Source organism: Hesperophylax consimilis, chromosome 4 (genome assembly GCF_061612785.1).
Source record: "Hesperophylax consimilis isolate HC1 chromosome 4, BYU_Hcon_1.0, whole genome shotgun sequence".
NCBI classification, from domain to species: Eukaryota; Metazoa; Arthropoda; class Insecta; order Trichoptera; family Limnephilidae; genus Hesperophylax; species Hesperophylax consimilis.
In genome coordinates, this window is record NC_142839.1 from 2248532 (window position 1) to 2273694 (window position 25163).

The window sequence follows — 25163 nt, forward strand, 5'->3', positions numbered from 1 at the left end:
CATCGCCAGTTGACTCTCACATCGGCTTCACTCTCATCGCCAGTTGACTCTCACATCGGCTTCACTCTCATCGCCAGTTGACTCTCACATCAGCTACTCCTAAAAATAATCTATCTAGTTAAAGAAGCCTAGCAATCATCCAAGGACCACAAAATAGGTCAGAAAAAAAATCAAGAAATGGACCACTTTAAAATTTTGAAACACCTGTTCTTACAATAATTTCTGTGGCTGTTAGAAGTCTTCTGTTAGGTTAGGTTAGTTTAGCTTTAGCTAGCGCACCCAGTCAAGTCCTTGCTGAAATATATATTGGATCAACCGTCAGTTGAATGACAAAACTGTCTTTGAAACGAAACACAAAAGAGATTGTTGTTATAATTAACCTTTTGGCAATAAAAGTCAGATTATTGAAGACACAAGTTTTTATTCAACCCCCATAAAAATGTGATGACAAGGAAAGGTATTAGTTCAAAATGATGTTTTATTTTTAAATAAAAACATTTTCATTTTTCAAAAAATATCATAAGCTGATCATTCATGAATAAATATAATGAGGAATAAATAATAATAGACAACCCTTACTGTCAAAGGTAAACATACCGTAATGGGTCTGACACCCTTGCGCTACACTCTCGTGGCTTAGCCTATTTCAGCATGTCCCTCGTCATACGTTCCCAAGGGGAATTTATGGTGAGCGATTTGCTGAAATAGGCCAAGCTACGAGAATACAGCGTGGTCTGTCACATAGGCATTATAGTGAGGACAAGTCAGTACCTGACCTGCATTTTCAACCTAGGAGAAGACCTTCAACATGTGTTTAGCAAACTAATAATGTAGTGCAGATGGATTCTCATGAAAATACAGTGTGCTGTTTCATCACCTCACGCATTGGGGGCTTCAGATCACAGGGGCCTATCTTATAGGTAAAAACACCTTGTGAACCTAAGCCCCCACATACAAGTAGCATTTAATAACTAAATTTATAATAAACTTTTTTTTTCAAAATTATAGCCATTTTAAGTTGTAATTCATACAAAACTTACAAGCTTGTAGATCTTCAAATCTATGTGCAGATAAACAATAAACTGCATTTTGTTGTAAATCAACGTGAGGCCTTCAGTTCAATTGCAGCCAAACAAATAATTTTCTACAATACGAACACATAAATTTCTTTTAAACCACTTTAATTTTTTACTCTCAACCAGTTTCGGAAGAAACCTTCCTTCAACAAGAGATGAAGGAAAGAAGGGGATTTCTGGGAAGAATTTCTGCGTTTTACTGGAAATTAAAAGCACTTGAAAACAGAAAACTCTAGTTTATTGAATAATCAAATAAATGTATCTTTTAGTCCTATTCTAGACATATTTCCACTAAACCGCTGTTCTTTCCAGAAATCCCCTAATTACCTCTTCACCTTTGTTCACCTCCCACTCCAACACCCAAACATTTAAATATATCTATCAGTATTGCGTATCTTAAGTTAGTTTTAATATTCTCCCGACGGAAGGAAGGGTTCTTACGAAACCAAACAAATGTGTTTACATTGTTAATGATCCACAATGTTAATGCATTTTACAAATATGAAATAATTTTTTCACTGGGTTAGTAAAAGTATGAACCTACGCTACATAATAAACAAAGCGAATTAGCCTGTGTCAGTGGGAACACGATGCTATTGACTGCTTAACAATTATCAGGGATGTCTATAGATTACAGAAACAATTAAAAGATTAAAGGAAATATGTACAAACATCGATACAATAATGGTGGCACACAATTTTTTGTTATGATTGGAGAATGAAAAACAGTGACACAAGTTTAAAAATTCTGCAATGGGTTTGTTCCTAGACATCAGTAAAGAAAGTAATTTAGACCAGAGGACCATGAAATTCATAGAGTAATGAATATTTTTATTTTGGCACAAATCAAACCTGCAACCTCCCAAATCAAAATCGTACACTACAGAGGTAAGAGGTTAAAATCTGATTTTTAATTTAAACATGCCACTGTGGTCTATTCTTTACTGTTACAACATAAACCTTAAGTTGCACTGGTGAAATCTAATCTAAATAAAATGTGCTTAATAAACATAAGCACTTATTATGACACATACAATATTTGGAAGAGATATGAAAGTGGTATGTATTATTCAAAAAGATACATTTAAATATGTACTAACTAAAGAAAAATATTATTAAAGAAAAGTTTGTATGCACTATTTATTTTTGCTTCACTTTGAAATATCACAAGTTCATATTATCCTGCTGAATTAACATCATTCGTGGCACTTAATTCCAAATCCCCAAAAGCAGCCGACCCGTATTGAAGTTAAGTTAGATTTTGTATTACATACACGACACAACGGATATAACATTTCTTCAGAAAACTTTCAATGAGTTGATTTTTCTCTTTAAAAATCTGAAACTCTATATTGTGATTGCTTCCAAAAGACAATAAAACCGTTTTATAAGGTGCAAATCTATCAGCTCATGTGTCACATCCTCAAGCTCTTTTCAAATACTAAGGTTGGGTTGTTTCACAGAATTTGAACAATTCATAAAATTTCAACGTTAATTTTCAGGTTGTGTATAAGTCCTATTCAAGTGCGGTTATTATATCATTATGGACCAGTTGCTTCACAGGACTGAAATATAACAGAATTTGTATAGAACTTTCACAGAACTTGAAAATTGATGAATTGTTCAAATTCTGTGAAACAACCCGTCCTAAGTCATTTTGTGGTAAACTGGATATATAGCAGTTTCTTATACTAAACAGTGGCCAGATAAGAATTACGTGGCAATAAATAATTAGCATTGATGATTTGCTTAATCATAAGATAAACCAATAAGTTACCTTCAGATGACCAAAAGAGTAGATATTTTTTATACAATTGAAATACTTTTCGAGATAACCAAATTTTTGGCCTTGATATTTGTAGCAATCAAAACTGATTCGATAACTCCTGGTAAAATCCAGGAAGTTTAATTGAACTAAATATGAAATGTTTATTGATTACACATTATTAATTTCAGCAAACGCTAAATTATAAATATTTGTTAGGCACATTTGCTATATTTAGAACTGGATCCTGTTGCATTTTCAGAAGAATTATTATTAGAATACATGTTTGTTTTTAGCTTTTGAAGCTCACAAATTGTCAGAACAGAACAGTATGAAGAAAGGAAAAAGATGCAAGTTATTCAAAATACATATTAGGAACATAATAATTCAAGATTTAAGAAGATTTAAGACCCCCAGTAAGGAATATTAAAGAACTGTATTCCCCAGTTCCACATTGCTCTTTAGTTCCACTCCCAGTTCCGATGCTTTCAGCAACAGGGTTGCATATTGTTTTTCTATCTACGGTTAGGTCTTTCTCCATTTTATTAAAAATGTCTAATGAGATTCCGCTAATAACTTGAACATACATAGTATTCAAAGGAAATGTTAAACAATCTACCGATACAAACATCAAACACTAAAATTAATTTACAGTATTTTAAATTCAACTAAGTCTATACAAAATTAACACCTTATTTTACATGGCAATATTCTGATCTGTAAATAAACAGCAAGAGTGAACCCGACAGCGTCCGAGGTCTACTGCCGGGAACTTTAGATAGGTACCTTTGTATTTTAACATATTTAAGTTTAGAAAGCTCAAACATAAGATGAGGAAATTTAAAGATAGTACAGAATATATTATATTAGACACAATTTACAGGAAATAAATTGTATGGAAAAAGAATCGTACAGTTACAACTGGATTGCGTACGTAGCTCTAATTCTACAAGAGCTAAATGTGATGCATATATACAAATGTTCCTTTGGCTGCGGAGCTATAAGAGATAGCCGGATGTGAGAGTTGTATTAGCTGGGACTCTGAGAGGTGCGGTTCTGCGGTGTGGGCAGTGGGGTGGGGAGCGCCGGGGGGAGCGAGGGGGCACGCGGGGACACGGGCCGGAAAGTGAAGCCCGACGACGAGTCCACACTGGAGTCAGGCGTGGAGGGGGTGAGACGGTCGGTAGACCAGCAGCAGCGCTTAGCGGCCGGAGCGTCTTCCAGCTCAAATCTTCGCTTCATGGACACCAGCCCGGACGGCCGACTCACGGGACTCAGGCAGGAGGGGCGCATGGCGATGGGGGACAGACTACGCCGCGTGGTGAAGGCCTTCCTCGTGGGGGAAGGAGACACCCCGGGGGAGAAATGCGGGACCCGGGTGGGCGACATGGGTCCGCTGGAGCTGTTGGAGGCCCCCCCCATCAGGGTCAAGTCCTCCCACGACTGACTCATCTGCATGGCGCTGTGTGTCTCCCGTTCGTGCGCCACCTCCCTGACGTTTGTGACATCGGCGCATTCTTCTTGACGAAGCTGACTGACTCTAGGTGTCATTCGAGGTCCCGTTCCATTCTAAAATTAATTTTGTTATAACTTTAATCAGCAGCCCCGCATCTTTTTACCACCACTACAAATGTCGCTGATGTATTTATTGTGGCAACAATATTTATGTCCCCTTTAGAAGGAACTCTTCACTAACTCGCCAAAGAGATTTTGTACATTCATTAAAACATTGTTTAGATTAATAAAATTGTGCAATTTCCAATTGCAAAAAAAAATTGATGCCCAGTTATCTTTGCACTCCCAGACAATAAGCAGGGTACTCACCAAGAATGTAGCACCGTGTAACGTAACTGATACTGTATCAATCTGCAAGTGGGTACGGCTCGTCCACGGTAACCGCGTATCCAGCTACGAGCTCCCGGATCCGCCTTTAGTGCTCGCAGTGTGATCGCAGTGAATCCGCCGTCGGCGGCTCGCTGCAATCACACTGCGCTCCACCCGCGAGCGGCTCGCAGTAGGCTCGCGCCTACGTACTCACTTGATACAGTATCAGTTACGTTACACGGCTAGATGAGTACCCTGCTATAGACCGGTCAGTTTTTTTAACTTCAGATTTACTGCACAAAACAGTAACTATTTCCCTAACCGCCGCACTTTTAGGCACAGATTATGGGTATTACACTTTGTATCAACAATTACTACAAGCAACAACTATTTACAAGCACAAAATAGGTTTTTAGTTTGAGTTAATTAAGTAATTTATGCGTACTTAGATTGAAACGAAACTTCAAAAGGCTTCATTTCATACAAAGGCACAAAATGGCGGCAAAGGAATCGTTTTATAATGTAATTTTAAACTTTGATTGAATAAAAATGGAATTATAATGCATCTTTTACCATCTATCCCGATGTAAATTGTAGTTTTATGTTGAAACGAAGTATAATTTCCATAATATGTGCCTATTAAAAGTGCAGCGGTTAGAGAAATATTTACCCACAAAACAATTTGACGTTATTTGGAAATGATAATGTCCATTATAATTCCAAATATGTAAAATAAGCATAGTGTGAAAATCCACACAGCCTTCCATTGAACAACAGTGGCCGATGATGAATGAATGAATATTTTTAATTACATAAACACCTCTAACTCTCACAGCCTCCGACATACTGTTCTCGATAAACAAATTATTCATGAAATAAAGTTTTTCGGAAAATCTCACAGAAATCTTGAAAGCTTTTTTTTTCCAAAATGCCCAATCTGCAATCTCGAAACTGTCAATACATTACGTTAAATAACGTTAAGGAAGATACGATAAAATTATTTGCATGACAACAGGCAGCTTTAATAAAATATTTTGACAGCAAAATAAGAAAAAATAAACAATAATGGCTAAATCCGAATGTGATACATAATGATACGAAATTGTCAAGTAACCTCGATACTAGGGAAGAAGTTATGATAAACTTACCGGCGAGTGAATGTGTGGACTAAAGCTGGCACTAAATCTTCGAGTTCTCTGCTGGTTGTGATTGGAAAATATGTTAAAGGGTGATGTCGATGTCTCTCTAAAATCAAAATTAAGCAATTTGGCAAATACAGTAATTGGGTATTTGTAATCGGATGTAATGAATTAAACCTACGAGGACAACGATATAAACCATACCTTGGAGTGGTACTCGTTGACGGTGAGGAAGACATCGTTGAGGCGACTTCGTTTATCAGAGGTGCACTACTACATCTTTTCAATGTGTTCGGTGTATCAACATCCATTATCGGCAGTATATAAAACAATAACGCTCAACGCAGTACTGTGAACACGGTGTAACGCATTTGACACAAAGCACAAATTTGCTCACGTTATTTGCATGATATTTGTCAAAAGGCAACAATAGAAAAATACTCATAACTCTGGACTCAACTGTCAATTTTATCATACCTTTTTACCGGGACGTTTTCCATGGCGCTCGTCTCTATATTCTCTATGTTGCGGTCAATGGTATTTATGGTATTTTTGTATCTTTTTCTTTTTGTCTATGATATATCTACGCGTCGATATTCTGGATTGAAATTAGATGAAAAAATGTTGTAAAATTATTTTAAATATCGTGTTTTCTCAATTGAATGTCGATTTTCATAAGAGAAATTAGATTACAAAATGTGTTTAGATTATTCTTAAAATATTTCCTACCAGTTTAATTACAAAAAGGAACAACTAATTCAGGAACCGGAGAAATATTTTTTTATTATTATAATACATCGATAGTAAAATTATTTTTTAAAGTTTTTCTTTCATTTATTCAATACTTAAATTATTATAGAATTGAAACGGTGCTTGAAATGGCTTTGGCCGTCTTTGGTGACCAAATTTGAATAGCCAGGTACTTCCCCACCCTTTTCTCCCTCGTCTTCTTCGCCTTCCCACTAGAAAAATAAAAATGTATTATAATTTTTACCAAATAACATAAATAATTAAAAAGGAGTTCCACAAATTTAACTTAATAACAATAAATAATAAGTAATATTATTTATCATACTGCATGAAAATTTAAAATGATCGCAAAGATTAATTTTTATAATAAATTATTATAATACTTATAAATGTCCAATCCGATTTGCCCCTTTAATTAGCAGAACCAATACTAAAAATGTCTAATCCGATTTGCCCCTTTTCTTAGCAGAACCAATGCTGATAAATGTCCAATCTGATTGTCCCTTTGCGTAGCAGAACCAGCTTAAAAAATATATATTGAAGTAGAATATTTTCTATTTTCACTCATAACAAAAATATTCATTGGCTCAGTACGTGAATGAAAGTTTTTGAATGATCAATAAATACGTTCATATAATCAGTAAATTATTTCAATTGTTTCAAGTAAGTTGTTTCAATTTTTTGTTCTAATCAAAATATACATTTCCAGAAGAATACTTATTAATCAAACAATGTTTTTTTAGATTCGACTTCACAGCAAGTTTTATGCCATGTGCTTTCATGCTAAAAACTACGATCACCTAATGTTCTCAGATTTGAAAAGTTAATTATATCCCCGGTGTATGTTCTCATTTCAATATTTAAAAGACATGATTATGGTGGATTTACAATAATAATAATGTACGTGGAATTTTTTAGGTGGTATAAAAATAATTACGTTATCGACATTTTTATCTCATTGTTGTGCAAATAAAAATGCCATAATAATGCTTTTTACACGTGGATTCAAGTGTGTATTCATGTTTTAAAAATTTACGAGTGTTTACATTACCAAAATTATTTACGTCATAGAATATATTTTTTTGGTTCATTGCAGTTCATTGTTTACGTCATCCGTCATCCATCATCTGTCATGTTTATGTTTTCGTTATCAGCAGTTATCAGATGGTTATCAGTGTCGTGAGTGGTAGAGGTGATTCGTACTAGCTCGTCTTGATACTTGGAACAACTAGTACGAGTAAGAATAAATACTTATTCCAAATACCAATTCCCTGGTATTTCGCACTTGTACCTACTTACCTACCCAGCATGCACGTCGCCCGTAATAATAAGTACTGCGACGAGACGTGTGCTGGCGCCTGACGGGATAAAAATATTTGGGAATAGATCAATACGTGATAGAAAAAATATTTGGGAATAGATCAATATGTGATAGAAAAAATATGAATTTGGAAGGCTTCTTAATGTTTTATGCAAATACCGTCCAACTGCTCCCTGCATCAAAACTGAGTCTGGAAACTGAGACAATGACATCCCCAATTGTGGTATCTTGTAAGGCTGAAGGTAGTGGGAAGGGGGAGAAGGTGGGGAAGTACTTGGCTATTCAGACATGGTTACCAAACTCGACTAAATCCATTTCAAGCAACATTTAAATTCTGAATGGTGGTCTTACACCAGGGCGTTACTGAGAGTATCTTCCACTTGGAACGTACCGCAAACGTACTATATAATATTCCCATTTAAAAGATTGTGAAATAATTAGTCTACACAGCATCCCCAAAGATTATAGGGGCCCTGAGAGAAATTATTTTCCTCAGGGCCTCCTGTGTGGAGCTAATATAAAAAAATACCCTTGTGGTTGATAATAAACCAAACATTATATTATTACGTTTTAAAAAAATTATATATATATATTTTTGCAAATGCATAAAATTTTAAACTGAAGCCTTAAAAGAATGTCTTTTTTTACATAAATATATTCAGCACAATATTCAAACTTATCCAAAAAATGATCCCACGCCATGCAACACTACGAAATGGAGCCATTTTTATAAACTAATATTTAAATGAAATCTTGACAAAGTATATTATTAAACACTCAAAAACACAAATTTACGATAGCCCTAGTCTGTGCGATATTTTAACACTTTGAGAATCTCCCAAATAAAGATGCACGTTATGTAGGTAACTCATACCTTGTATCGAGTTTCGTCCGACTTCTGAATATGCAGATTAATAAAGTAAAATACTTTTTATTCTTCTTTACTAGTTATTATTAAAATACTTGTACTTCGAACGTCAAAAACTTTATGGGTGTCCCAAGTATTTGGATACTAGGAAAACACTCTTCTTATTTGGGCCAGTAAGCGAGAAAGAGTACTGAGACTTTTAGTTCTAAATTCAGTATCATATCCTTTCTCACTTACTCACCTACATAAGAAGAGTGTTTCCCTAGTATTCAATTACTTCTTATGTAGGCGAGTAAGCGAGATGCCTATAGTAATCCTCCGCCCTTGTTATGAATACGCAAGACGTGCAGTACTCGTTACGCACAATACTTAAGAACAAATACTAAGTGTGAAAGTATCTTTGACAAATCTGTTCTAGTATATACGCTTCACCTCTAGTGAGTGGTATATCTATGTCAGTGTCGTAGTAGGGATTACCCACTTGTTTATTTGGTTGATATTATCACTACCACTGATAGTGATGATATGCACAGGGCCGGCCCTGAGCCGGTTTTGGCACCCCTTGTCAAAACCAGTAAACGCCTTGGTAGGTGAACACTAATCAATAATATTCGGATGATTTGTATTTTTTTGTGTAGCCCGTTTTTATGAAAAATAATCTCAAAGGCTTTATCAGGTTTTATCAGCGCCTTGGCAATTCGACGCTCTGAGCGGACTGCTCCAATTGCACCCTCGTAGGGCCGGCCCTGTCCTATGATATTTTTCATCTTCAAATTGAATTCTGTCAATTTTGCCCTTTTAAATATATTTATTTTAGCAAATATACCACGATTCTATCTGTCTACCCTGATGGGTATTTTAATTTTTCCCCAAATCGGTAAAAATATAATATACATATATTACAGAAAAATAACCCTGCACCATAGGTTGCATAAGGGTACTACAACAGGTGCTTGCTTAGCAAGAATCCAGAGCCAAACAGCGCCTGGCACTAGTAAAAATATGAAGGGCACTGTGTTAGGTATTATCAGTGCCTTAGTTTCTTGGCTGCTCGGCACTGCTCGGTACTGCTCGGCAGTGTTCGGCATTGCTCAGCACTACTCGGCACCTTGGCAAGTCGTCGCCCAGAGCAGACTGTTTCAATTGCGCCAGAACAAACCAGTACCTAACAACTAATTTTTGTAGAACTTTCCTTGCCTATTAGCTGAAAAGTCAATGGTATGTAAAATACATATCGAAAATATACCTTCTATTATAGATGCAACAAACAAAAGCTCTGTTATTTAAGGCACTAATCTTCAGTCTCAAAATTTGAGTTAGAATGAGGGTCAAATAATTTGACCTTAATTACTATGGTACAGGGCGACACATGAATCTCGGAGTGTATGGAGAAATAAGCATAGCTCGAAATCCGTGTATAATTGAAACATGTTCAAAATACTTAATTTATTAAATGCAATGCAAATTTTAATAACATTTTTTTAATTACCTACTTACATTGTTTTCTTAACACACTTCATGCGGGCGAAAACAAGAGTCCCATCATAGAGTTACAATTAGAGGCGCTACTACGTACTAATATCTCCACTAATAGAACGCGATAAGCGGTGCGTGTAGACCGGAGTTTTAGTTAGAGCATTGGGAGAGTTGGAGGTAAAAAAGCGGAACCTATTTTTCACATGTCTCATCTAAATTTAATACATCAATGGGTCCCATTCGAGAAAATGTATTTTCCTTGAAACAGCTATATCTTTGAAAATAATACACAAATTTCAATTCAAATTTTTACATATTACCCACCACACCCCAACTATAAAAAAATTGTCTGAAATTAAAGCATACTTTTGTAAAACGACTCCATAAACAAAGTTAAAATCAATAAAAATGTACATATTTTATCACATTACAAAAAAAAACTTCCGCATCTCCGGTGCGATAAGTGTAAGGATGTATTATGTGTTTAAATATAGTTTCGATGTATGTTTAAATATAGTTTTATTTGATAAAATATTCTTCCACACAAAAAAAGCCACAAAAGAATTATGGGGAAGACTTTGTTCACATTTAAAAATAATATTGCCAGGTAGTTTGTACACTGGGAATGTTGTTTTTCATCCTTTAAAAAAAAATGTTTTTTCAGCAATGAGATATTTTTACATCACTCTGTATCAAATTCATTTTGTTTTACCTGCATTTATCATGCCAGCATTTAGCACCGATTATTTCCTCACATTCCAGAGGTGCCAGTCTAAACTATTATTGGTGAATATTCCAAATATAATAGAAAAGATTTTTTTTTTAGGTTTTCCCAGCCCTAAAAGATAATGTTATCATGTGAATTCATAAATCTATGGATAATCTATGAATAATCCATGATAACTCACCTACACAAATACCAAGATTAAAATTGGTCTATCGAAACAGGCAAAATTCCACCATTCAACTCGGTTGAAAAATATATTCATGCGGTATTTAAAAAGGTTAGTACCATCACTATTATTTTTTACTATATTATTTAACATAAATAAATTTTGTGGAGTAATTTTTAAAAGTTGTAAGTTCAAATGTTCAATAAATTAAGTGCGGGCGAAGTCGTCTCCTTCAGTGAAATTTCTTATTAATGCATGCTGAGTGCCCTTGAGGTGATTTTTAATGCTATATATATCAACCAAATATCTGATAGTATTATTTCGCCAACGTCTGGACGGTTTCGGCCCTCTGATTGGTCAAATTCAAATCTTATGTTTCGGGTAAGTTCCTAGAAAATGTCAATTCCTCCTTTACCAGCCGCTGGAGTAGTTTCCCTATTGGCCGACAGAGCGCACCTCTGGCGGCATAACAGCGAATTATAGTGTTTCATTTGAAATAATCCATAACAAATACCTACAATTTAATTTATTCAAACAACGGTTATTCTTTAGGTAACAACAACCGTTTTAATACGCATTTAAAAAGAAAACAAGCATTTGATTCAACTTAATGACAATAAACAACAACTCTTTGCATTTACTATTTAATAATAATTTCGCACCATTTTGACAGAATACTGATATGAAGTTTGCGCATTTGTAGGAAGTGTAGGCACTGCCAACCCAATAAAAAACGTGAAACACAATCGGAAGCTAGAAACGCTTCAATGATTGTAAAATTAGCCAACAAATCTCTAATCTGACATGTGCATATATGTATAATAAAATGATAGGTTAGGTTAGGTTAGGTTGGGTTATTATAGGTTAACTGTTATTAGTATCACTTAAACTAGGCGAAGCCCAACCAAGTGCCCGGGTTTTTAACTGCTAGTTAATATTAATACTTTTAGAATGTTTGGAAAATAACAAATAGTACCGAAGATATAGGCCATCAAAATATAGATATTTGCAGCGGGCTGAAAAGCTTATGGCGTCGGCAGCGGTACTGCAGCACTGCCATTTGAATTATAAATTGTACTGAATCGTCTCTTGTGTGATGTCATGAGACACCATTGCGTATGTTTTATCCAAGTTCACTTTGAAAGCTCATATTTTAGTGATTTGTGGAGATTTCGAAAAACTAATTTTACTGTTGTTAAGAGCGTTGTTTTCGCGGACGAAATTTCGACTCCCGCAAAAATAATTATTGTCCTGTGTCCCTCTCTAACGGAGCGTGCAGCGGGGAACGGAGAGGGAGTACCTGGCTTTTAGTACGGCTGACGTTGCAAGCGATCAAAAAAAGTTAGATAATATGAGATTAAATAAAAAAGAAATTAAGTTCAATGCTTAAATATTTGCACGAAGTCGGTGAAATGTCCCTTTCGTTTAGTTCATTCCATTAGCAGCACAGACATACAAGGGCTTCCGACCTATTCTTTAATAGTATTGGTATATGCGCATGTACACGTTAGGCACTGACAATATCACGCATAAAAGGCCAGTAAAAGAGAAATGCTTTTTTTCTTTTGTGCGTGAATATATTTGCATCTAAACGGGGAATCACCCTTTTGTTTAGTTCATTTAAATTAGCAGATACGTGTATTATTGTAGGAGATACGGAAATTGTACACGTGCATCGTACATGTGGCCACAGACGAAATTATAATAATAGTAATAATAGGTGTATAAGTTTATAAATTAGATAAGTACATAGAATTAACAGCAGTAAATAATATATGAACAGTAAGTAATATAATTGTAGAGAATAGAAATATACACTTACTTAAAATTTGTGTAAGTGCACCGGTAAAGGCCTTACCTTTGACATAATCTTTTATTTTTTAATTTTTACATTACCTTTGAAATTTTTGTGAATCACATTTTTTTTATTTTATCTGGAAGAAAGTTATAAAGTCGTGTCGCTGTGTATATAATTCCGAACACGCACTGACTTTATCACTGGGATTTTGGTCGAGAATATTTTTAAGTGTTGTGTAAGAAGAATATTATGTGAACAACAAAATTAAGTAATACAACTATAAATAAAAATAACCATAAAAATAGCAGCACAATAACAGCAAGAATAATAGCAACAAGAATATTTTATTAAAAAATGTTCAATGAATCGGTATAATTATTTCCGTCCATTCTAGGCAGTGAGGAATACATTTATGGTAGTTAGTCCCAGATTTTTTATACTGAAAAAAATCCTATTTTATAATCTACACAATACATGTGCACAAGGTGAAAAATAAAAAAAAGTCGGACAGGTAGTAGTTGTATAGTAAGAACAGACTCCAATATAAATAAGCAAATAAATAATTACATAAATAAAATTTAATTTCATAAAATTTGTCAGTCAACCACAAAATTTTCCAATTTCAATTTTCTAACTAAAGGCATTACTTATATGTTATATAATGTCGGGTGATACGTATGACATTTTCTGCGACGATATTTCGGGTTCAATCACATCGGTACTAAAAGAAAAAAAATCAGGCATCAAACCGTGAAAACAAAAGACCGCATATTATACTGTCAAGGTATGATCAATATGTGTAGTGATTATACTTACAAATTCGACAAAATAGTACAAGCAATTATAGGCAAAAATGGAGGACGGTTTTTATTCTTAAATTTAATCACTTTTAATTAAAGATCGTCGGTGTAATATTGAATTGTACCAATGTGTAAAAACACTGTCATCAAAACTAAAAGCTGAACGGCAATAAAATGAAACTCTCACTACTAACCAAAAGATGGTATCTTGATGTTATTGTGTACATTTTCGAGAGTTTGTTCTTGTGAAAATAAAATTATTTGCTTACCGTTTGCTCAAAATCCCACAATTCACATCGATGTTTTAGCATCGAAAAAATCCTTGTTGGCAAATTTAGCCTGACAATCTTTAACATCATTTACGGAACTGAAAACAACAAAAAAACATTACATTTTTACCGTAAAAAATAAATACTTATAATAAATATTGCATTTAATTTTCACCTGTTCCGAGTTCTTTCTGTCTTTTTGACATTGCACTTCCTCTTTTTCCGGTGCATACTGGGTGGCTTACCACGTATCCACTTTCGACCTAAAACACAAATAACATTTTATAAAAATCAATAACGTAAGTACCCTAATTCATAACCTAATTATCATTGTTAAAAATGCTCAAATAATGATTACTTACCCATGTTGAATGAAATAAATTATTTGGGGATGCTTCGGTTAAAAACTGTGGAGTTTAAAAATAATATTATTCGTAAACAAAGTAACAAATTCGTCAATTATATGTCCGCGCGGGCTGACTGCGAATGTCACATATACATACACTAGCAATAATAATAAAAAATGAAGGACGATTGACGTAGGTATGTATGCATGTATTTGTTAGACAGGCGATCTCTCCGGGGCCCCTGCCCCCCGGCCCGTGCTTCACCTACTCTAGCCAGCCCGACTCAAGAAAGTGCGAATGAGACAATAACAAAAAAGCTAGTTAAATATACGTTGAATTTGTGGCCACCAAATTCGGCTTTTGAAGCAAATAAAACTTTTTTCAGTGAAGATTCAAATTTTATTGTATAGTTCATTATATGCCTGAGACGGGATATGTGAGATTTTTTCAAAAAATATCTTCCATTTGGTCACAAAAAATTGCCAAAGATGCCTCGTAAAATCATGTAAAATCGTCATCTTCTGGGGCCTATATTCTATAATTTAAGGCAAAAATCGAAAATCTGATCCATATGGGTACTTTATATTTACCATGTCTTTTAACTAAAAAAAAAAAAAAACAGTTTACTCTAGTATTTTAGCCGTAAATCCAAATTAAAATTTTGTATGAAACAGGCACCGCAGCCGTTCCTCTTAACCTCTAGGAGATGTCTGTAAAAAAATATGCATAAAGGAATGTTGTTTAGGTATTTTTAAAGTTAATCTTTACAACAAATAAAAAAAAAGGAAAGGAAGGAGAGGAAGCAAAAAACACCATAAAGCGGAGTTTTTAGAAATCCCCCTACTAATAATATTGGTTATTAATAATAACGTTAAATAGTTTTTAAGAAAATAAAATACTTTGTGCACACCACTACTTAATCAAAAAGGATTGACATGTTGTTGAAACATGTCAATCCTTTTTGATTAACCTTTAGTCTGCGTTCAAATGTATGGGTGATTTCACCTCCACGCGCTACATTTTTTCACCTCGTCTCGCCGACCAATAATACTTTTTAAAATTGTAATGAAATATATTTCCTATGATCATTCTTTAGGTAAACCTTGCTCAAATTACGGATCCATATCTTAACTAATCATAAATAACTTAAAAATAATTGTTTTGGGGCGATGTTTATATAAACAAAATGAAAGATGAGCAGATAAAACATTACTGAATATCAATGCCGGCCGGGCCGTATAGGGCGGCGGTACTTACGTCTGTTTGCGTTTGTCACATTATTTTATCTGTGAATAACGATGAAATGTTTTCCCTCATAACGAAACAATCATATTTAAAAAAATATTAATCAATTAAAAAATCTATTTCCTGGGCACTATGTTAGTTAAAATATTATATTTATATAAAAAAACATTGATAAAGCATAAAATAAACATAAGATAAACCAATACGTAAATTCTCTAAAACACGAAACAAGATGTAGCGTAACATACACTGGTTGCAAATCTCAAAAAAGAAATGTATTTTTTTTAGGTTTAAGAGCTCTAATGCGTTTATATATTAAAAAAAATATTTTTATTCCAGCAAAATGAGATTGTAAAATGAAATTCTTAAATTCACAATTGCTAAAAAACCGTCTCAAAATCAGCCTAAAATGAAAAGCGGCGCACGGTTCCACTAACATGGCAGTGATAGTCTATTGTGCATGTGCGCCGAGCAAGATCGTTTGAACGGACGCGGCAAATTTGAAAAGAGCTGAAGGGGAAAACCTGCCTCGGGCGCTTGAAGTCCTTACTCAAGATAAACAAATAAATTTACTGAACATATTTCTATAGATGTCACTAGAGGTGTGAATGGGAATTTTTACCAATTAATTTTGGTTCTGTATCGTGTTTGTACGCCATACAGCAAACTCTCAAAACGAGAAATAACTATATTTGGCTCCCGCATGAGAGACAAGCGCGATGAAATGATTATAGATGCTTCCCGCCGGCTGGGGGTTAAATAGTGGTGCATACAAAGTATTTTATTTTCATATAATTAAATGAAGCCACAAAGTCAATTTGCAATTATTAAACAAATTAAATAGTTTTTTTTATTCATTAATATCAGATTAGTTGGGTTATTGTGATATTATATAAAACTAAAAAATCTCACTCTTTTGTACACTTTCTTATCTCAAAAACTCCCTTAGAGGTTAATAACTCTTTAAATGTAAAAAAATATTAAAATAAAAATAAATTAGGAGATAACCTCATTGTATTTACACCTGTAAAAAAATGTTGGTCCTTCAGCCTGGCTAAAATAATTTTAGAAGCATCTTTACAGTTAATTTTTCAGTAAGTCTGATTTTAGAGATATTTTTAAACATAGTAATGCCAACATGTTTATGGACTTGCCAACCGGCAGGAAGCCCATGTTCTTAAAATCACATTTCTTGTCATTTTATACATTGCATTTTTTTTTAAATTTTAGATATCACTTCAAAATAATACTCCTGGCAGCCATTCTTGTGGTAATTTACAATGAATGGTTAACGTATTATCTGCAGACTTTGAAATGGCCAACATTGGAGTGTCCTAATGAAGATGGCTGTGTTAAAATTCTCCTAGTGGCTGATCCTCAGATATTGGGAGAGCAAAGTGAAAATCCGCTATTGACACTAATCTTCAACTGGGACAGTGATGGGTATGAATATTTACTTATAATTAATTATGACAGCCTGTATTTGGACTTCTTCCTTTGAACCTATAATTGAATATTTTTAATCCGGCACTACAGGAATTAAGTCAGGCACAGTTAACTTTGTAGTCAGTGGCCTCGCCACTGTAGACATTGACGATATCAGTGCCAAATAAATCTCTGGACGTTCCTTGGATAAATTAATTCATAAAATAATTTTTTTTTAAAAGAAAGACAAACATTCCAGGGTTACGAATAACCTGACAATATTTGAAAATCTCCTACTACCACCACTGTAAGCGGAAAATGTTGCTTGTGTTGTAATGGAGGACTTGGCCAGCCGAGGAATTGAACACATTACGCCAGGGTGGGACCCAAACGCGATGCCAACTCAGCCACTGACGGGACATATATCTGAATAGTCTAATTTATTCAATTTATTTTTGGAATAACTTAATGAGTAAAACCTCACATTGTAATATTTAATCATTGGAGACAATATTAGCAATTCTCAAACAGAAAAATCAGAAAAATATATGGTTGCATGTAGGTTCATTTCATAATTAATTTATTCTAGTTATAAAATAAGATCTGTATTGGGTAAGGCTGTAGGAATAATTTTAAGAATATGACCACTAATACTAAATTACTATTTTTTGTTAGTGTGTTATAATAAAGCGCACTTGAAGTGAAATAACCCTATGTTATTATTATTATAATAAGAACATTAAAATCCATAAATCTATTCTTTGAACAATACAGTCACCAATCAAGTTAAATTATAGTCAAATGTATTTAGCTACTTTAGTGAAATAATTATCAAAGTCCATGAATTCCAAAATCTTGAGAATAATGCTTCGTGCATCACTTCTCATAGGTTTTTCTCATTTGTATCTCTTTATATAACAAAAACAAAAACATTGAAGAAACCCAATTGAAAATATTTTGACAGCCGAATAACAAAAACAAAAGAAAGCGCAAGGACACCTTTGAAATGTGGTTCTGTAGAAAAATGCTGGAAGCGCACTACAACATAATAGTAACCCAAAAATGCTGGAAGCGCACTACAACATAATAGTAACCCAAAAATGCTGGAAGCGCACTACAACATAATAGTAACCCAAAAATGCTGGAAGCGCACTACAACATAATAGTAACCCAAAAATGCTGGAAGCGCACTACAACATAATAGTAACCCAAAAATGCTGGAAGCGCACTACAACATAATTGTAACCCAAAAATGCTGGAAGCGCACTACAACATAATAGTAACCCAAAAATGCTGGAAGCGCACTACAACATAATAGTAACCCAAAAATGCTGGAAGCGCATTACAACATAATTGTAACCCAAAAATGCTGGAAGCGCACTACAACATAATTGTAACCCAAAAATGCTGGAAGCGCACTACAACATAATAGTAACCCAAAAATGCTGGAAGCGCACTACAACATAATTGTAACCCAAAAATGCTGGAAGCGCACTACAACATAATTGTAACCCAAAAATGCTGGAAGCGCACTACAACATAATAGTAACCCAAAAATGCTGGAAGCGCACTACAACATAATTGTAACCCAAAAATGCTGGAAGCGCACTACAACATAATAGTAACCCAAAAATCAATCATAATAATATTTTGGCTGAGGAAATCGCAAACAATATATTAAGAGTATTTAGTTTACAATAGAAACACATTATGTTATGCTGCTACCTATACAAACTGACTGACATTTAAAAAATCATAATATAATTTGCCTAAATTATCTATCGATATATATAGAAGAATGTTTGTGGGTGGCTTTGTTTTTATATAAATCTACAGTTTTAATCTGAGATTGATGAAATTTTGTTCACTTGACCTTCAAAACTAGAGGAAGGTCACTGTCTATATTAGATTTCGAAAAACCACCTCCATCCCCTTTTCCCACCCAATTATGATACTTAGGTGAAAAATTGCATACTTCATATTTTATATTTCATCCCAGTAATCCGGTATCATTAAGTTTTATAGTGTTGCATTCTGCTGTATGGATTTCTTTGGTTACAGTGAAACTCTCTTAAGAAGTTTTCCGAGGGACCGAACAAAAAAAAAACATTTTAGGTGGGATCCAATTTTTGCAATTTTTTAAAGGATGATTTTTTTCTAGTCTTGTATACTTAGTTAGTATTATGTATTTTTTAATTTCGTAGGTAAAATGAAATAAAAATATTTTATTTTTTCTGGCTACAACAACATCAATAATTTTGTATTTTATCAATCATGACAATCACAAAAAAATCTCGAGTTGCCACTGTGTAACTCGCTGATCAGCTTAATAAAGTTGTACATTTTATAACTGTTGAGAAAAGGTTCATTCCAGGTACCTACGTTGCGACACTAGTTTCGGTTTATGATGGTTGCACTGCCGAACTTCTAAAACCTCTTAAATGGGATAAAGACAATAAGAAAGTGATAAATTTTGTGACTTTAGGAAAAAGGAAACATTTTCAGCTATATTTTGCCAATAGTTTTCGTTTGTAATAGATTCACCACCGAACTTTTAAAACTTCTTAGGCGGGAAGCAGTTTTTTTGTATGAATATTCAAGGTACCGAAAAACAAAACTTCTTAAGTGTGATCATAAGATGTTCCGTCTTAAGAAGTTCCGTCTCCTGGTTCCACAATATGTGTTCCCGGGACCGGGGCGGGATATTAGAGTCTCTTCATCCTTTTCACATTCCCTACATCTGTATTTGTTTATTTTTCCAGGTTTCTTGCCAAAACATACGCCAGAGTGGTGTCATACCTCAGGCCGGATGTTGTTGTGTTTCTCGGGGACCTGATGGATGAAGGATCTTACGCTTCGAGGCCAGAGTTCTACAGATATGCCAAGAGAATTCCTCACATCTTCAACACGGAGTATCCTATAAAAGTATGACATAATTACTAGCTTCAAATATCTATTAAGTGATTACATAATCTAACCACCCAAATTCACTTGATTGATTTGGATTCTTATATAATATACATGGTGTCCAGAAACTCGTAGTATAAGCGAGAAACTGGTGAATCTAAATCACAAAAAGAACCCAAAACAATTTTTTTTTTCAATCTGAGTATTTTGATTTTTTTTGAACTACAGGGTTAAAAGACTTTTGAAGTTGGGTCTATTCTTCCACGCATTTTAGAAGATATTAAATGGCCGATATTAACCCCCTAGCGACATATTTGATTAAAAAAATCTCAAAAAGGACTCGATTTACTCGAAACCGAAAGCTCAATTCAAAAATTGTTATATCACAAAATCGGCTCCAAGTATGACGTAGATTCACTAGTTTTCTGCTTGTACTACAAGAATGCATTTATACCGTCCTAGCGAGAGATTGTACGTGGTGTCATAGTTGTAGTATCTTCAGTCTTTTTCATTTTCAAACAAGACGCATGAGAATGAATAGGACGAACGCCGATGACGTACGTACAAGCTTTCGCTGGGACTAGTTTAGTATCTGTTTCAATATTATTTACAATGGACCTAATAATTTATCTGTCAGCATGTCTGGATACCAGGAGACAATGATATCGGCGGAGAAAATGAACCAATTCACCCTGAAAAGATAAAGATGTTCAATGCGGCTTTCAACCAGCCCGATGTGATAAGTGTCAAGTACGTGGACATATACAAAACCAATTATCTCACCCAATTGCTTCCCGATTCACCGCATAGCTATCCATCATCAAACGTCACCAAAGTAGCAATTTCGCACATGCCTCTACTCCTTACTCCCGACAGATTCTCTGCAAACGTAAGACATGTTTTCTATTACTTAATTTAAGTGCTTTATTGATTTAATTAGTACGCTGTTCTGATAATTAGAAACACATAGAATATTAGTTACATGTATTTATATTTAAGTAGACCGTAGGAATAGCTTTGTTTTAAAAAACAATATGTTTCAAATAATTATAGTTTTGTAGTTCCTAGCCCTTTGCTCAGTATAGAGATGGTCGAGCCCTGTGCGACACTGTGGGTAAGACGCTCAGCTAACAATCTGATTTGAATTCGATACTCGGAGCAGGTACCGACTTATGATCATTTCAGATCATAAGATAAGCTTACTGAAATGTATAAGTATGTAAATGCAGTAAAAACCATGGGTTTATAGCTTATTTAGAAAATATGCATACCTTTTATACTGCCTGAAATAAGTAGGCTTGTAACCATATTGTTTTATTTACAAACTACTTTAGGCTTTATATAATGTATTTGGAATCTGCGTATTTAACTAAAAGCATTAATTGACATTACGTAATACATAGTAAATATTAATACATAAAAGTTATGGATTTGATATTATGATTTGTTTGTAGGTTTTGACCAGCATTCAACCGGCAGTCATATTCTCTGGCCACAGACATTTAGCTTCTTACTTGGAGGCCACAATAGATAATCTGTTCAAGAAGAACAGAATTAAGATTCTAAGACCGCAAGATGACAACCAAGTTATGGAAATTGAATTGAAACCCGAAGAATTTCATGAATTCATCATTCCGACATGTTCCTATAGAATGGGAGCCAGGGATGTTGGATATGGCGCTGCAGTTATTGGTATGTTCCTGCATATTGGTTATGTTTTAGGATGTTGTGATGTGTTGCGCTCCCCCTCCTTCTTGAGTCAAGTAAAGAGCCACATTAATGAGGATGTCACTTATAATAATGCGACGTAGAAAAATGTCACTCATCTTTTTACGTGTGATAAATCTAACGAGAGCATGAAGCAAATTAAACTCAGGATCCGTAGAACAAGTCGATACTGTTTTCAGTCAGAGGGGCGAAGATTTCATCTCTTTGATTAATGAAAGTATAAAAATAAGAAGAAATGCTTCTAACAAATATCAATATATTTATCATATAAAATCAGGGAGAGAGAAAAAGAAAGGAATTTACAAACGCGTGTTCTTCTGGTTGAAGGTAGCATTCTCTTCCAAGCATGTTCTTACAGGATTTATTCTGAAATGAAGGTAACAAGGTCCATCCCTGTGTCCGGAACTGCGTACACATGAGCGTGATGATGACAACGTGGCTCTCGCCATAATTATCAGGGGTTCTTTTCAACACGGATCACGCACTAAACAAAGGAAACGCCCGCACCAACCATGGCAGCCATTTTTCATCATTTTGGTAGACAATGAACGCAGGAGATCACGCCGTCAACGGGGGAATGATGAACGACGTCACCTCCCCGCTTCCTCTGTCTCCACTTCCGCCAGGCTTAACTTGCCATTGCACAAAAACAAGGTCCATCCACATTTCTTGAAGTAACTGCGTTACAACATATGACTATGAAGAGATACTGCCGATACATAAATAAACCCAAGAATAAGTATTCAACACATTTTTCCTGTTGATGGACACTGCAAACTTTGACTGAAGAAAGATAATATGGTTCATCCTAAACCCCCAACATAAGACTATTGTCCATGAAGTAGGACATTTTCTATAGACTATTTTTTTGAAAATCTGATTTTCCCGTTAAAAACTGTTTACTTTCTTACATTTTTCGTGATATTCAATATCTATTTTTGTGTTCATTTCTTCATGAATAAGTGCTTGTTATATTAACAAGTTCACTGCCAGCCTTGAGCAGTGAGGGCTAGGAAAACTCCAATATGTAAACATGGGAAGCTCTGTCACCCATATTCAACACACATATTTAAAACTGGAGTAGGTAGTCAAAAACAATTTTTGATCCATTTGAATCTATGCCCTATGGCTAGCATGAAAACTGTTGCCGGATTTACACTTAGCGTTGAAAGTTATATAGACGCACTTACCAATTAGTGCGTGAATGTAGAAAGCGCAAACGATAATTCAATAACTTAAATAAATTTAGGAAGAAATCAACTTTTGTTATCTGACGAGAAAGCCGATTCTCTCGCAAAACTTGGAACAATCATTTAGATTTTAGAATTCCTATATCCGATGTCTTCTCTGTTCTTAAATCCAACATGTCTCGTTCCTGGGAAGAAAATTGGACAGATACTGAACTGGGTTGTCTAAACTGGAATACAAAATCATATACTTTGAATATTAATATATAATATAACTTTGATTCTACGGCCAAAATTAATCAAAAAGATTTATTTCCCGTATCTCTGGAATGACATTTGGGTGCTGCCCGTTTGCAGCTCATTTGTTCAAAATCCGAGTTCTAGATGCATAGTTTATTCTGCCAGAGCGGTGTGGAGGAGGAGACTCTTGACCATGTCATCTTCAATTGTAAAAATTATTCTTCCTTCAAAGGCATATATCGTTTGCTTACTAAAATCACCAGTCTCCCCTTAGTATTTGATGTCTCTCAACAATTCTCGCGCTTTTTCAGATCTACGTATATAAGTTCATAGACTTGAATGACTTCAATATTTGATATGTCCTGTCCCCTTATAATTATAACCATCTATCGTAAATTTAACGGCACTAAGCACTCTTTTTAGAGTGAATTACCTGATTCACAAAAAAAACTTTATTATTGTCAACTGCCTCATATAACATGAAATGTTTAAATAATAATGTTTGATTTATTGTATTTTTAGATACGGCCAATCAGAAGATTCAGTTTGCTGTGTTATGGTCGCCACTTCGATTTCACCACCTCAAACTCTACCTGCTAGCCCTTGTTGTATTGTGTTTGTATCTTTTTGTATTATTTATAAGTAAAACTGTAGCCCTGACTCGAGCATGTCGCGTAAGTGCCACTTATTCAAAGGTTTAATGAAATCCTTATAAAAATTATATTTGCTTTTTGAGGTCTATATTTTTACTGCTACAGATCTACAAATTAACCCCTCTTTCATAGTGCAATATTTTGTTTGAGTGTATCGAATACAAAAAACATTAATTATTAAAATCATAAATCATTAATTATTAAAATCATAAATCATTAATTATTCAAATCATAAATCATTACGGTAAAGGTTACGAATTCCGCTTCACTCTTAATACGCAATATTTCACTTTCAAATAAATGGATTTAGCTTTATTAATTCAAAACATGATTTATTATGTCGGGGGAGACGGAAAAATAAGCACTTTTAATTTTAATTTCGTTTATTAAGTCACTTACGCGATATGTCACACGAGATTTCAAAGAAACAAAATAATGTGACATTTGCCGGAAATACCACAACTAGTTATTTACCTAGCCAGTGCGCGGGTTAGGTACAGTACCTACCTACTAACTAATTCAGTTAAAGAAAATAAAATCTTGAAAATATTAAATTAATATATATATATAACCTAACCTAATCTAACTGTGATTTTCTATAGCAAAAAATGCCCCTTTAATAACGCCTGCTCGCGTCCCCTTTAGAGTTACATCCCAGTTTTCAAATAGTATGTTGGCTACGCTAGGTTTGTATAGACTGGTTTGTGATTTAATTCTAATACCTATTTTCCATGTTCTAACCTAACCTAACCTAAAAGGAATACGTTTAATCACATTTTATTCTATTTGTTTGTTATTCGGGTTATTTTATTTAATTATCTGTTGATTATTTGTTATAAATAATACATTGACTTACATATTAATATGGATTAATTATACACGATGATATTATTTATTTAATATGGCAATACTAATTTTTTTGGTTGGCAGCAATATCTATGAAATATTTTGTAGGTATGAATTACGATATTATGAATATAATCCAACTATTGATATGAACATAGTCGCTTTCGGCGGCGCCGCATACTAATTGACATATCGCGTAAGTGACTTAATAAACGAAATTAAAATTAAAAGTGCGTACATTACCGTCTCCCCCGACATAATAAATCATGTTTTGAATTAATAAAGCTAAATCCATTTATTTGAAAGTGAAATATTGCGTATTAAGAGTGAAGCGGAATAGGAGAAAATTAATATCATTACTTATTAAAATCATAAATCATTAATTATTAATATCATAAATCATTTTTGTATTCAATACAATGACAGGGAGACTTTTATCAAAGATGTACTTAAATATTTTTAATGAAATTCATCACATTTTTATGATGATATTTACATTTTATATGAATTTTGATTATGTATATTTAAGAACTTATAATTGATACTAAGCAAGTACCACTAAGTAAGCAAGTAATGTTTTGATACTAAGCAAGTACCTAAAAATTC

At 34.1% G+C, this 25163-nt stretch overlaps 2 protein-coding genes across 4 annotated transcripts; one reads left to right on the forward strand and one right to left on the reverse strand.

The window, feature by feature from the left end:
• Positions 1 to 417: 417 nt before the first annotated feature.
• LOC149424020 (uncharacterized) lies at positions 418 to 6305 on the reverse strand. Its single transcript, XM_089631122.1, has 3 exons — positions 6009 to 6305; positions 5814 to 5910; positions 418 to 4410 (listed from the first exon to the last, which is right to left on the reverse strand). The coding sequence occupies exons 1-3, from the start codon at positions 6113 to 6115 to the stop codon at positions 3871 to 3873; spliced, it is 744 nt and encodes a 247-aa protein (XP_089487248.1). The 5' UTR covers positions 6116 to 6305; the 3' UTR covers positions 418 to 3870.
• A 1359-nt stretch (positions 6306 to 7664) lies between these two features.
• On the forward strand, positions 7665 to 23933 carry Mppe (Metallophosphoesterase). Of its 3 annotated transcripts, none has more exons than XM_089631123.1 (7): positions 7665 to 7791; positions 11046 to 11223; positions 16802 to 17014; positions 19759 to 19921; positions 20541 to 20792; positions 21358 to 21595; positions 23581 to 23933. In XM_089631123.1, exons 2-7 carry the CDS (start codon positions 11207 to 11209, stop codon positions 23757 to 23759), a joined length of 1062 nt encoding a protein of 353 aa, XP_089487249.1. In that variant the 5' UTR covers positions 7665 to 7791; positions 11046 to 11206; the 3' UTR covers positions 23760 to 23933. The 3 variants fall into 3 exon arrangements, with proteins under 3 accessions (XP_089487249.1, XP_089487252.1, XP_089487251.1); XM_089631125.1 differs by having other exon boundaries at positions 7668 to 7785; XM_089631126.1 differs by lacking the exon at positions 23581 to 23933 and having other exon boundaries at positions 20541 to 20653; positions 21358 to 21489.
• Positions 23934 to 25163: the final 1230 nt, after the last annotated feature.

Excerpts from the sequence above, each read along its gene's own strand:
- LOC149424020 (XM_089631122.1), bottom strand. The coding sequence starts at position 6,115 with ATGGATGTTGATACACCGAACACATTGAAAAGATGTAGTAGTGCACCT. Across the intron at positions 5,911-6,008 it reads TCAACGAGTACCACTCCAAG|AGAGACATCGACATCACCCT; the intron begins GTATGGTTTATA and ends TTTTGATTTTAG. Across the intron at positions 4,411-5,813 it reads GTCCACACATTCACTCGCCG|AATGGAACGGGACCTCGAAT; the intron begins GTAAGTTTATCA and ends AATTAATTTTAG.
- Mppe (XM_089631123.1), top strand. Across the intron at positions 19,922-20,540 it reads ACACGGAGTATCCTATAAAA|CATGTCTGGATACCAGGAGA; the intron begins GTATGACATAAT and ends TTTATCTGTCAG. Across the intron at positions 21,596-23,580 it reads ATATGGCGCTGCAGTTATTG|ATACGGCCAATCAGAAGATT; the intron begins GTATGTTCCTGC and ends TTGTATTTTTAG.